The sequence below is a fragment of the Rhamphochromis longiceps genome, linkage group LG13 (assembly GCF_057381845.1).
Source record: "Rhamphochromis longiceps isolate RC_006_pf linkage group LG13, R_longiceps_female_GT1.1, whole genome shotgun sequence".
In the NCBI taxonomy this organism is placed as follows: Eukaryota; Metazoa; Chordata; class Actinopteri; order Cichliformes; family Cichlidae; genus Rhamphochromis; species Rhamphochromis longiceps.
The window spans coordinates 38727016-38739459 of record NC_140569.1 but is presented as its reverse complement, the minus strand read 5'-3'; the positions used below and the strand labels follow the sequence as shown (position 1 = coordinate 38739459).

The window sequence follows — 12444 nt, the reverse complement described above, 5'->3', positions numbered from 1 at the left end:
AACAATCTACTCGGAGAGGCAGTTTGGGTGCTAAACATCTCTGGAGTTGAGAGAATATTGCACCATCAAGTTAAAAACATGTTTTTTATGCAGGAGGTTGTTACCTTTGCAACATGTTCACAATCTACAACTCACGTTTTCGTCTCTCTCAGCATATGACATGCTGCCGTCCAGGCGGCTGTAGTGGAAGCCCCGCAGATAGCAGTAATCCATGAGAATATCCAGGATAGACGTCATCTGACTGAAAATTAGAACCTAAAGAAAAGGGACCAGTGTGGAGAGCAGCACAACATCTGTAAGTGTTTCTCTGAACAAAGGTCACAAACTACTTTGCTGCTATATCTCACACCAGCTCCATAAACTTCCTCTGTTCCTGCTGCTCCATACTCCACATCCTTTTTCTAATATTATCCGATGTCTCCTTTCTGCACATGTCCAAACCATCTAAAACTCGCTTCTCTAATGTCTTCTCCTAATATATTATTTGGAGAGTTGAAGATGCTAAGCTTTCCACTGGGAGTGAGCAGGATGACAGGGTGAGGCGGAGCTGTTTGGAGACAGAAGCAAGGCTGAGATGTGCAGAGAGAGGATGTCAGAGGAGGGGACGAGGAGGCTCATGGATGTGGTGGAAGAAGATAATGCTGAGGTATGACAGAGGAGAGACAGTGGCAGATGAGCTTCACCTTTCACTGTAAAGGTGAAAATGTTACGCAGTCCAATTCATTTTGTGTGATGTTTTGAGAACGTTTTTTAAATGTAGATTTTGATGCAAAACATTTTCATGTAAAGGTTGTAATTCAGTACGTTCAGTAGTTCAGATTACCACAGACGTCAGCGATCACGCTTCTTGTGCATTTTCTGAACTTTGGAAACTAACTACGCCCGTCAGCCCACATTCACTGCAACAGCTCGTTCCAGAGCTCAGGCATCCTGTAACTGAACCACTTCTGCCACAGGTCGCTCTTTGTCACCGTGGCAGAAATTGTGCTCCTGGAGCCAAAACTGTTGCGTCCCTATTTTCACACAGAGCTGGTGCCCCAGTCCTCGTCCAGAGCGTGCCAGCAGCCTTGAAAGGACTGCTCCTGTAATCTTCACTAAATACGTCCGATTCCTGCCTGTGTCCTCAGAGTTACTTTGTGTCTAAACTGCTGACTTTAGCGTTTAATAGGTTCATGAATATGTTGCACTTTTTTAACAGACATTTCCTGTTTGTAGCACAACCTTCTTCCTTTCACACACTTCTGTCCCAGCTCTGCATCACATGCAGCTCTGCGTTCGTTTCACCTTATGACCTCTTCTCTTCAGCGCTGGCAGCAGCCTGTCCAGTATGAGAAACTTCCCAGAGCTCTGCACCAGCTGCTCATCGATCTGCAGGAAGATTGGGGTGAACATGTTATCCAAGCACGAGCCTTTTCTTCATCGAGCTTATTCTATTTAACTGTAAAACACTGAGTTGAACTGTTAGTGCTTCTAAATGAGCACAGGCAGCGTTACCTTGAACTCCCCTGTGGCGGGGTCGAGCGGGTACTCCACCAGGTACGGGTGGTTACAGCATCTCTTTAACAGCATGAGGATGTTCTGCAGCTTCAGGCTGACCTGAGCGTCCAGCGGGCTCTGGACATCCAGCACTGGATGGGAGCTGAAGCAGAGCGGAGGACAAAAGATGTGAGCAAACGTCTGTCAAAGGAGGATTTGTTACCTTGTGGTGGGGATAACAGGCAGATGACTCCAAATGAAACTAAATAACGCTGAACATGGTAACATTGTTTTTCCTCTCCTGTCACAGTAGCTGCTTGGAGGCGGTCTCACCTCGGCTCCAGCTCCTTGCGAACCCTCTCCAGATATTTCTCCAGGTCATATGGAGCGTCTGTATCCGTTTCCTTGTAGTCCACTACCTTCCGGCTGCGCCGCTTCGGCCTGCCGCTGGATGTCAGGGCTACAGGCGCCTCTGTCTAAGTACACCAGGAGAACCAACAACTTTCACCACTCGGTTTTCACCTTAGGATCACACTCAAACCAGAAATGATGAGTCCACCACAGTCTTGTTCTTGGGAAGGTCAAAGCTACAGCCAGTGGGCCAGTGTTTTATATTAGACATGGAGGGGTCTATGATGACACACAGGGGTCACAAGGTCACGGTTCTCACAGGGTTTCAGCTGTTAGCTATATTCTGACAAGCAGGCATGTTCGAGTGACTCATTTCCTGGTTTGTTAATGTTTTTTAAGAAAATGACACTAATCAGCAGATACTCAAGCATAATGATATGGAAACGCCACGAGCTGACCTGGACGTGTGCTGTCCAATAACGAGGGTATCACTGCATACCCCAAGCCTAAACCTCTAACACAGGGGTCACAACCTTTAACCCCCAAAGAGCCACTTGGACCCGGCTTCCACGCAAACAAAAACACTGTGAGCCGCCCCCTCATATCACCTTTGTGCTTTTGGAGCCTTGACCTGACTTTTAAAAAGCTCTATGCTGCTAAAAAAAAAATAGCATAAATATATATTTTACCTGGTTAATGTGTGTGGCGGGGCGTGGTCTGCAGCGCCGCTGCAGGGGGGGCGGACGCACCTGAGCGGCACCCACAATCACAAGTCTGTGCTCTCCCTGCTGTTGTGTCGGGCTGTGAGCTGCAAAGCTACAGTCGGCTGTGCGCACAGCAGCCGTGTGTGAAAAGCGGTCGATAAAGAGATGCTGAAAAACGCGTTCATGCAAACATCGTCGGGTCTGCCGTGATATGTTTACAACAGGACTTCTGCTCCTGAACCTCTGCGCACAGCGTCTGCAGGTCGGGGCTGTACGAAGTCACTTTATCTCTACAGGACTGTGAGCTGTCGTCTGTGAGGCGTGAGCGTGTTTGTTTTTAACACAGTTCACGGTGGAGAACAGCTGCTGACATAATGTGGATCCCAAGATCCATAACTGGCCTACCTGGGGTCGAAAGTCTCGATAAATGCACGGCGTTTCGGCGGCTACGCCGGCTTCCACGAGTGTGACGCTTATTTTGAGTGATGAAAAAATAATAGAATATAAATTTTTATATTTCAATATCACAATAATCTTCCAATGTAGAACTACAAGTTAAAAAAGAACTAAACACAAATAAAATACACTTCAGCTAAACACTTCTCATTTATTTTACCCAAACCACGCGGGGCCGCACTATAAGGACCAAAGAGTTGCCGACTCCTGCTCTAATGTGCTCCCAGCTCTGGCTCTTTGTTACCTTTTCCTGGCCCAGCATCTTGGCAATGGTCTTGTTGACTACAGCAGTGTAGAAAGCCTCCTGCTTGGCTGTCAGAGGAGCGTACACAATGATCTCCTTTTTAGGAGGAACCTCCAGCGTCACATCTGACTTCAGCCTCCTCAGCAGGAATGGAGTCAGAATCTGAAACAACAGATAACCTTCAATAACACTTACTTCTGCTTACCTGCAGTGTCTATACACAGACAACTGATAGCTAATGTTTTAAAGATCATTTATAATATCTATATATAATGTAGGGCAGCAATTATTGATCTATATAAATAAAAAGAGAAGAATTTGTATTGGTGGGAAGAACTAAATATTCAAGAGAAAAAACAAAACAGGTCTTTCAAAATAAACTGTTTTAGAAATGTTGTCACAGCTCGTCCACAGCTAAATCCTGAGGTGATCTACAAATACGATGTCAACAGACTGCATCCCACCTATTGGTTAGTCACTTGAGTCATGAGAAGATCTCCTTCTGCTGTGGCTAAAGCAGAAGCAGACTGGGTCAATGACCACATGAAACCATGACAGGCCCAGCCGGTGGTGGGCCGGCCTCGGATGAGGGTATATGGTGATAAATGTCCTGGGGTCCACAACTGACGATGTGCTGTACTGCTGGTAAAAGGCAGATCATGGCCGTGCTCGACGGACTGAAGAGTCACGTCAGGTTGAAAACCCTGAATTAGCTCGAGTGCTACCCACTGAAGAGCTGTGCTAACTGTTTCAGGGATTGCAAACTCTATGGCCCAGCTAAGTAATGGATGGATGTAAGATTAAGATTATTGCTTATGCCTTTGAACAACTGGATATGCTTCAGCTTCATGCTACATTTCCTTATTAAAAACTTAAACATCCAGGCAAACCTGCTGCTCGTTAGCAGACAAAACCTTACATTTAACACTGGACTTAAAGGCACCAAATTTACCTCCAACTTATCACAGGAACCAAAGTTTAAGCTTTCTTAACTGTGGTTATGTTCTCAGTATCTCTGCAGATGACGTTTAGCAGCGTCACAGACGGCCGCGATGATGACTGACCTGGTGCAGCATACTCAGGATGTTCTGCTCACGTTCAGCGACCACCATACTGTCGACCTCACCGAGGGTGTTAATGTCGAACCACGACTCAAAGCTGTGAGGCAAACATGTCAGAGATCAAAGCCGAGCAATCAGAAGCATCGAGCACAGATATCAGCTGTGTCTGGTGTTCAGATACACTGTAACAAATCAGCTTCTATTTTGGTAACACAATAAGTCGCGAACTTCTTTTCTTGAATTTGCTTCATAAGCAGTCTTGAGGAATATTGTGGAATTTTCCTTTAGGCATCAAGTGCTTTTTAAACCATGTCCACTCCGGTCCCTGCACCGGACTCTTTTCAAACGTTACTTTCACTTTGTTACCAGTCTGCTGTTCAGCTTTCTTTAGTGGACACAACACTTTCACACTGACAGGATGATTCCCAAACAAACCTGGCATATATACAATGATGCTCACAACCTTGCCCAGTTTTTGTTAACTGGGATGTTAAACACAGTTATGCCTGTGAAGTCCTGCTTCTCCCCCACAGACACATTTCTGTGCACATCACAGTAGATGATTGGCTGTCATTGAAAGCAGCAAAACAAAGCAGAAAAAACGTCACCTTTTGAGGTCATCAAAGACCTCCGGCAGGAGGAAGTTAAGCAGGGACCAGAGCTCAGCCAAGTTGTTCTGCAGCGGTGTGCCTGTCAGCAGCAGCTTGTTGTCAGTGGGCAGCATCTTCAGCTCCCGCACCAGCCGACAGTTAAGGTTCTTGATCCTGTGGCCTTCGTCCACTATTAGGTACTTCCACTGGAAGCGCTGTTGCAGAACACAGACACAAGCCAAGTTATTATCCAAAACTCCCTCTGCCATTTAAGAAGCAGCAGGGATCGTACCTGTAACAACTTCCTGTCAATCATGGAGATCTCAAAGGAGGTGATGACTACAGGGCACATGCTGAGAGGCCCCTGAGGCCGGCAGATCTGTTTCAGCAGCTCGGTCCTCTCTGGCTGAGAGCCATGGTAAAGCAGCACAGACACCTAGCACAAACAAGACTCAGTGTCAGCTAGTGCCATTCACCGCTGACACCTTTCTAGGTTTTCATTTCTATTCGTAAGTCAGACTTTGTGTTTCAGGGTCAGACGCTGAGCAGCTTGCTGTCTGACCTCTGGTGTGAAGCGTTTGAATTCATTGATCCAGTTGGGCAGAGTGGAGAGAGGAGCCACCACCAAGAAGGGGCCTAGCACTTTCTTCTCTATCATCATGGCAATGTGACCGATGCACTGGATGGTCTTTCCCAGGCCCATCTCATCAGCCAGGATCCCGTTGATGCCGTTCTCCCACAACATCTGACAGCAGAGGAACAACACAGACTGATGAGACAGTAAACACTGAGATTTTCAGTCCGTTTTCAAAAGCACTCGCCTGGATGAGAATAGTGTAAGTAAGTAAGTAAGTAAAACTTTATTTATATAGCACCTTTCAAGATAAAAATCACAAAGTGCTTCACAGAAGCTAAAACATAAAAATAAAAATCAACTAAAAGCAAGTTTAAAAAGATGGGTTTTTAGCTGTTTTTTTAAAAGAGACCACTGAGTCCACAGATCTCAGGCTCAAAGGGAGAGAGTTCCACAATCTGGGGGCCACAGTTACAAAAGCTTTGTCGCCTTTTGTTTTCAGCCTCGTGTGCTGGACAGCAAGCAAGCCCTGGTCACATGACCTCAGGGACCTGCTGGGAATGTATGGATGCAAAAGTTCACTTATATATGTTGGTGCTTGTCCATGCAGGGCCCTGAAAGTCAAGGTCAAAACCTTAAACTGGATCCTGAATTTAACGGGGAGCCAGTGCAGCTGAATCAGCAGGGGTGTGACATGGGAAAACTTGGAGGACTTGGTCAGAAGCTTTGCAGCAGCATTCTGAACAACTTGCAGACGATCCAAAGAGGCTTTACATAAACAAGTAAACAAAGAATTACAGTAGTCCAGACGAGATGAAACAAATGCATGAATGACAATTTCTAATTCGGAGCGCGATACAATGGGACTCAGCTTAGCAATGTTTCTCAAATGATAAAAACAGGAGCGAACCAAAGATTTTACATGGGCATCCAAAGTCAGAGCTGAGTCAATACTAACACCAAGGCTCCTGATAGACGGTTCTGCAAATGTAGCAAGTGGACCCAAGTTTTCCATAACACTAGGTACAAAAGTTTTAGGAGCACAAACAAGAACTTCAGTCTTCTCCTCATTTAGTTGAAGAAAGTTTCCAACCATCCAACATCTAATGGAGTCTATGCACTTGTGCAGCTAACTGGTGAACTTATGGTTTAGGGAAACTGTGTGACCCATCTGTTCAGACGCTTCATTTCAACCGAACACCGATGCCGTGTGACGCATGTTACTGCAGGTCAACTCTGCACAAGGTTCCTCGTGTCTCTCTTCTGACACGTGTGTAGCAGCCCTTCTTTTGTCAAAACAGATATTTTGTAAATCATTGTTTTTCTCAGAGGAGTGGCCATTAAAAATACTGGGGTCAAGGTCATTGAGATGTTTGAGTAGATACGTCTGTGACGAAACGCCGCTTCATTTTGAAGTTTTCATATTCACAAACTTGGGCCCACGTTGCTTGGCAGCCACCCGCCCAGCAGGGTGATGACGCCCATCAGCCTTTTACGACTGAGGGGTAGAACAATCCTTCCTGGTCCTGCGGCATATTGGTGGCACGGACGCGCGCAACTCGTCATCTAGCCGACTAACCGTCGTCATTGTCACGCGTCAGTACCACACTTCTAATCGTTAACACTTTGATTGATGGGCCTCAGCTGCTGTTTTGGGGCATCTGTGTGTCTGCCTCTGTCAGCTCCAGTCCCTAACTGCTACGTTATTGTGGTCTAGAGCAGCGGTCCCCAACCCCCGGGCCACAGACTGGTCCCAGTCCGTGAGTCGTTCGGTACGGGGCCGCGAGAGTTGAGGCTCAGGTTGGAAATTTATGGTTTGCAAGGTTTTTATCGTTTACTCGGTTTCCCTGGGTCTTTTCCCGTGTTGTAGTTATGCGTCTTATTTTGAAAGACACGTTTACACGTTACCATAGCAACCAGAGCTGGACGTTACTCTCAATGTTGGTGCATTTCAGGAGGACGCTGCTAATAAAGTTACACAGTGAATTCACGTTTAGTTTGTGTCTCGGTCGTATCGTTTTATTTTGTTGTTTTTATCCGCCACACCTTAAAGGCCGGTCAGTGACATTAAACCGTCCGTGGAGCGAGAAAGGCGTCATTTGTTGTGCCGAGGATCACATACAAAAGACAATCTGCTCACACAATGCCATTTGGTGCATCTCCTCTTACCCTCAGCCACTCGATGCCTTCGATCTGGTACCACCTCATGACGCCTCCAGTGAAGAGCTGTGGTTGCTGAACAGGAACTGGCTGCCCGTTCACCTTCCTATGAGGATGCAGGAGGTGCTTAGCGTTGTCGCGCACCGTCTCTGACAGCCGGTTCTTTATATCTTGGTTGGAATCGCTCATCTTCTCAATATCCTCAGCTTCTAGTTTCTTCTGGGCAGGTGCCGCTTCCTGGAATCAGATATGACATGCATGTGTGTGGCACAGTTGTACGCTGGATTCATCATGTGCAAACACTTCTTTTGCTTTTCAACCACGGCGGGGAAAAACAGTCTCCCTACCACTTCTTCCACTTTCGCTTTCTTTGCCTGCGACATAATTTCCTGAAAGAGAAACATGAGAGAAGATGAAGATAAACAGATAAAAGTTAAAGCTGCACACAAACTAAAGTGAGACTTACTTCTTTTGACATCACATCTGCTATTTTATAGTCTTCATCTCTTCTCCTTTTCTTCTTCTCTGCTTTGACAGAAATACAGTCACGTCATTAGGACCGTAGATACTCACCAACCACTTCATTAGGTACACATGTTCAACTGCTTGTAAACCACACATCTCATCTGCCAGTCGCACAGCAGCACCTCAGTGCACTTAGACAATGTGGTGACGTATGTGACTTTGAATGTGGAACGGCTAAATAATGCAGATCTCCTGGGATTTTACCTCACAACCATCTCAAGGGTTAAAAAGACAGGTAAGAAAAAAAACACCTGCTACCTTAAAGCTAAAGACCAGACCAGCATGTCAAACCTTGAAGCAGCAGCAAAGAACACACTTCTTGCCCACCAAAAACAGGAAACTCAGACTACAATTTGCATGTGCTCACCAAACACCAACACAAGACTGGAAAAGCATTGCTTGGTCTGCTAAGTCTCAATATCTACTGCCACATTTGAATGGCAGGGTTGGCATAGAGATACATGAAGGCCCCATCCTCACTTCTATTAACGGTTTAGGTTGGTTGTGGTGACGTAGCAGAGGCGGGGCCATCTTCTTGACACATCCCTCTGTCCCCACTCATTTAAAATGCCCAGCCTGAGTATTGTGGATGACCACATCCACGCCTTTATGTACACAGTGTACCCACAGTGTGATTAAACTGAGATGCCACATGACAGAAGTTCACTGCACTCAGATCGTCACCAATCTTTGGGTTGAGGGGGACCGAGAGAGCTGCCTCGTGGATACGCAGCCATCAAAGCTGCAAACTGTGTGATGGCCAGTATGTATGTTTCCTGTGCCTCATATGACAGAAAGCAACACGGGTCCCAGTACTAGCAAGGTGTACCTAATAAAGTGTCCACAGAGTGTAAATGCTACTAAACAACTGACATTTGAGCTCCATACTGCAAGTTGAAATATTAGCATACTGGCCCACCTTTGACAGCTTCTGGACCACTGGCATTTTGCATCTAGAAGGAAACAAACTGCCGTGAGTACGGCTGAAAACATGACTGTAACTGTGAATGATGACAGTAAATCTATCACCTTCTTGGCCTTCTTCTCAAGTTTCTCCTTCCCGAGTCTCTCCTGAGATAATCATTAGCAGAGCAGAAGTGACGTGTTAGCCTTGAGTGGACAGGTGCAAACAGCCTGTACGTCCACATTTTACACCATACCTCATTCTGTTGTTGCTCCATCTTTGTCAGCAGGAACTTAGAATAGATGTTGCTCTTCTGAAGCAAATGCTGGAGCCTCTTGAACCGCATGTCATGCGAGTCCCTCTCCCAAGACTCCCTGGCCTTATGGGAAAAGTTGAAAGCAATTACATTAACATGAGTGGGCTCGAAAGCATCCAGAACATCAGTGATGTAGAAACATTTCAATTGTGGCTCATCATCACATGAACCGGTGAGCTACAGACACACATCTATACGCCTTTTACTCCCTAAAATCTGTACCAGCCACACAAAAAACCAACTAAAACTAATGATGAGTTTAATAATGAGAAGCTTTTAATGTCAAAATACAACTCCCACCTTGAGAAATTAAACAGCATACCTTCTTCATCATCTCCTCCTCTTTCCTCTCGCCTTGCTCCATTAGCTTCTTCTCTTCTTCCTCCATTTCCTTAGTAATCACCACTTCAGCTGTCATACTCTCATCTTAAAAACAACCACAACATTGACACCACCTGAACACGACTATGCGCACAGCATCTTTTCAGTAACACAAGTTACTATAAGGTAATTAGCATTTACTAGTTAATGAGCATGTGACACGGAGCCCTGTTCCTAATGAACTGGCCTCATCTCATCAGTGTCATCTGAGATTTAAGCAGCAGGACAGTAAAACACATCCTTCATTAAACCAGCGTCTATCTCAGCTTCCTTTGCAACATCAAAAGCGGACCTCACCTGCAGTAGCACCAGTTTCAATGGCTGTGCCCAGCGGCTCCTCAGACTCGTCAGGTTTGGGGCAGTGAGGGGAGACACTTCGAGTTTCTTCTTTTAGGCTATCAGCAGAACAATGAAATCTACTCAGTAAAACTTTTCCTGCCATCTTTACAGAGGTGAGTAAACGCCATTTAGACCTTTCCTAGGCCCTGTAACCCAGGTGAAATGATACATTTGATTTGAAGGGATGAAGTTTCATGTTTCAATCTGAAACTTCATAATCAGTGAACATCTGTGACTCAGAATACTGCAAATCATTGTTAGTCCTTCTGGTTAATTAATGGTGATAAAGAAAGGAACAGAAAAAGGATGCATTTATTGTCAGGGTGGGAGTTGGGCACACGGTGACCTTGGTAAACGGGCATTGAAGCTTTACAGGGAAAAAAGGATACCTTATCGGAAATTGTAATTATTATGTTAGGAATGGGGAGACTCAGGGCTGCAGTATTATAGCGGCTACCCTGCCGCCTTTGCGTTCACCTGTACAGGTGTTTGAGCCAAGTTATTACAGTGCACTTGTGCTCCACGCGTCACACGTGTCGCGCACCCCTCCAGTTTTGTTACCGGCGCGCTGCGCCGCAGCTGGATTTAAGTCACGAGTGTACAATCGTGTCGGTTTTAATGATACTCCAGCACAGGAGCTCGGAAACATACACTTATACAGAAGCACATGTTGGCGCAGGTGAAAACTTTAGTGTTTGTGAGAAAAAAACACTGGACAAAGTCTTCCGGTCTTGTATTCTCCTGAAAAACGCTGAGTGGCGACACCTAGCGACGGATATCGTTCAGGGCAATACTGCAGCGGCTTCCTGCACCGTAAATACAAGTTTCTGTGAAACATGGTTGCTGCGGTGAGCGAAGCGATCATTACACTTACCAGCTCATTGTTGTTGGCAGCGAAGCAGACAGTCCAACTAATGCGGGTTGTTCCAGCTGTCTATGAAGCTTTTCAAAGCGTTTCGTTTCTGCTCAAAACAGCGGAGCCTCGTCAATTATACAAGCAAGTTATCCAAACAGTCATACAACTCACTCTACCCAGCAGACTGCTTGTATTTATGATAGCTGTGCAATGTCGGAGTAGTATGTCCGAAAATGTTCCTTTCTCTAAAACGTGAAAAAACATTCAACGAAAAGAGTTTTACGTTAGTACTCTGCAGCCCGAATGACGCGTTGTTGTTAAGCAGAGAGAAATGTGAAACGTGCTTCCGACAACAGCCCTTCAAACAAAAAGTGCGTCCGTGAAAAAGCTAAGTTGAGGTTACGATTGTATTTTATTTTGAAGGCAAATTCATGTAGTTTCCGCCATTTGTCTCTACAGTCCTGAAGCTAAGATTTTTATAATGGGCGGGGCTTTCCAATTTCGCGCCATTTCGGAGGAAACCACTTGTGAAACGGGGTGGTGTGTGATTTAGGGTAAAAGACAATAACATTTGGGTTGAAATTAATTGAAACGTAGCAACAAAAGGTAGAATTAATTAATTAATTAACAAATAATTAACAGGTTGTCTGTTTGATACATTATAGAATATCGTATGTATAGACAAAACTATTTTAAGAGGATGGTGACCCCTCTGAGTGGAAAGATGTGTTATAACGGATGTGATTTTTTCCCGCGAATGTAAGGCATTATAGTTCAGTGAGCAAATGACAAAAAAAAAAAAAAACTAAACGTGGAACTAAACGGTCGCTTGTTTGCTGGCAACAGCTGTTTTTTTATTAATACTTTTAATCCCTCAGACTCAGGATTAAATAGAAGCCTTCAGCAGTAATGTTGGGAAACATTTTCTGCAGAATAACTATTTACAGTGTTGGGGAGTAACGGAATGCATGTACCGCCGTTACGCATTTAAAATACAAAATATGAGTAACTGTATTCCGTTACAGTTACCGTTTAAAAAGGTGGTATTCAGAATACAGTTACTTTGTTGAAATAAATGGATTACACTGCGGTACTTTCCTGTTTCATATTGTGGCGGGTCAGGACTGTTTGGGTTTGTTTGACAGCTACGTTCTGTTGTTCCAGGCGGCAGCGTTACGGTTGCCATGGTTACAGGGCGACGCTCTCTCTCTCTCTCTGTGACTGTGTGCTTCCTGGGTGAGAGAGCGCCTTTTCGTTGTTGTTGTTGTTGTGCTAAGCTAACAGGCAGAATGCTACAAGCATAGCTCTAAAGAATGTAGCATCATGGGCAGTGTAGTCCGTGCTGCAGGGAGAATGGACTGCCATACACGTTATGGGTCTGTGAGCGCGAGGAGGGAGCAAAAGGGGAGTGGAAAAGTACGAGTTGTCATCGAGCAAAAACGGGAGCTGGAAGCATGCTTCTCTGGTGTCCTGGATTGTTGATTACCTGACAGGAAGACCACAATAT

The 12444-nt window shown here is 45.3% G+C and overlaps 1 protein-coding gene across 2 annotated transcripts in view; it reads right to left on the bottom strand.

The window, feature by feature from the left end:
• The window catches only part of hells (helicase, lymphoid specific), a 12807-nt gene extending 1533 nt beyond the window's left edge, over positions 1-11274 (bottom strand). The window contains exons 1-18 of one of the 2 annotated variants that reach the window (XM_085427192.1): positions 10956-11274; positions 10040-10137; positions 9684-9787; positions 9302-9424; positions 9171-9212; positions 9061-9094; positions 8083-8144; positions 7964-8005; positions 7626-7853; positions 5445-5627; positions 5175-5318; positions 4901-5097; positions 4296-4389; positions 3232-3393; positions 1810-1952; positions 1495-1639; positions 1285-1368; positions 136-255 (exon numbers count right to left, since the gene is read on the bottom strand). In XM_085427192.1, coding sequence (XP_085283318.1) covers positions 136-255; positions 1285-1368; positions 1495-1639; positions 1810-1952; positions 3232-3393; positions 4296-4389; positions 4901-5097; positions 5175-5318; positions 5445-5627; positions 7626-7853; positions 7964-8005; positions 8083-8144; positions 9061-9094; positions 9171-9212; positions 9302-9424; positions 9684-9787; positions 10040-10137; positions 10956-10963 — 2013 coding nt within the window. In that variant the 5' untranslated portion in view covers positions 10964-11274. The remainder of the gene's footprint in view (positions 1-135; positions 256-1284; positions 1369-1494; positions 1640-1809; positions 1953-3231; positions 3394-4295; positions 4390-4900; positions 5098-5174; positions 5319-5444; positions 5628-7625; positions 7854-7963; positions 8006-8082; positions 8145-9060; positions 9095-9170; positions 9213-9301; positions 9425-9683; positions 9788-10039; positions 10138-10955) is intronic. The other variant, XM_085427193.1, reaches the window with a different exon arrangement.
• Positions 11275-12444: the final 1170 nt, after the last annotated feature.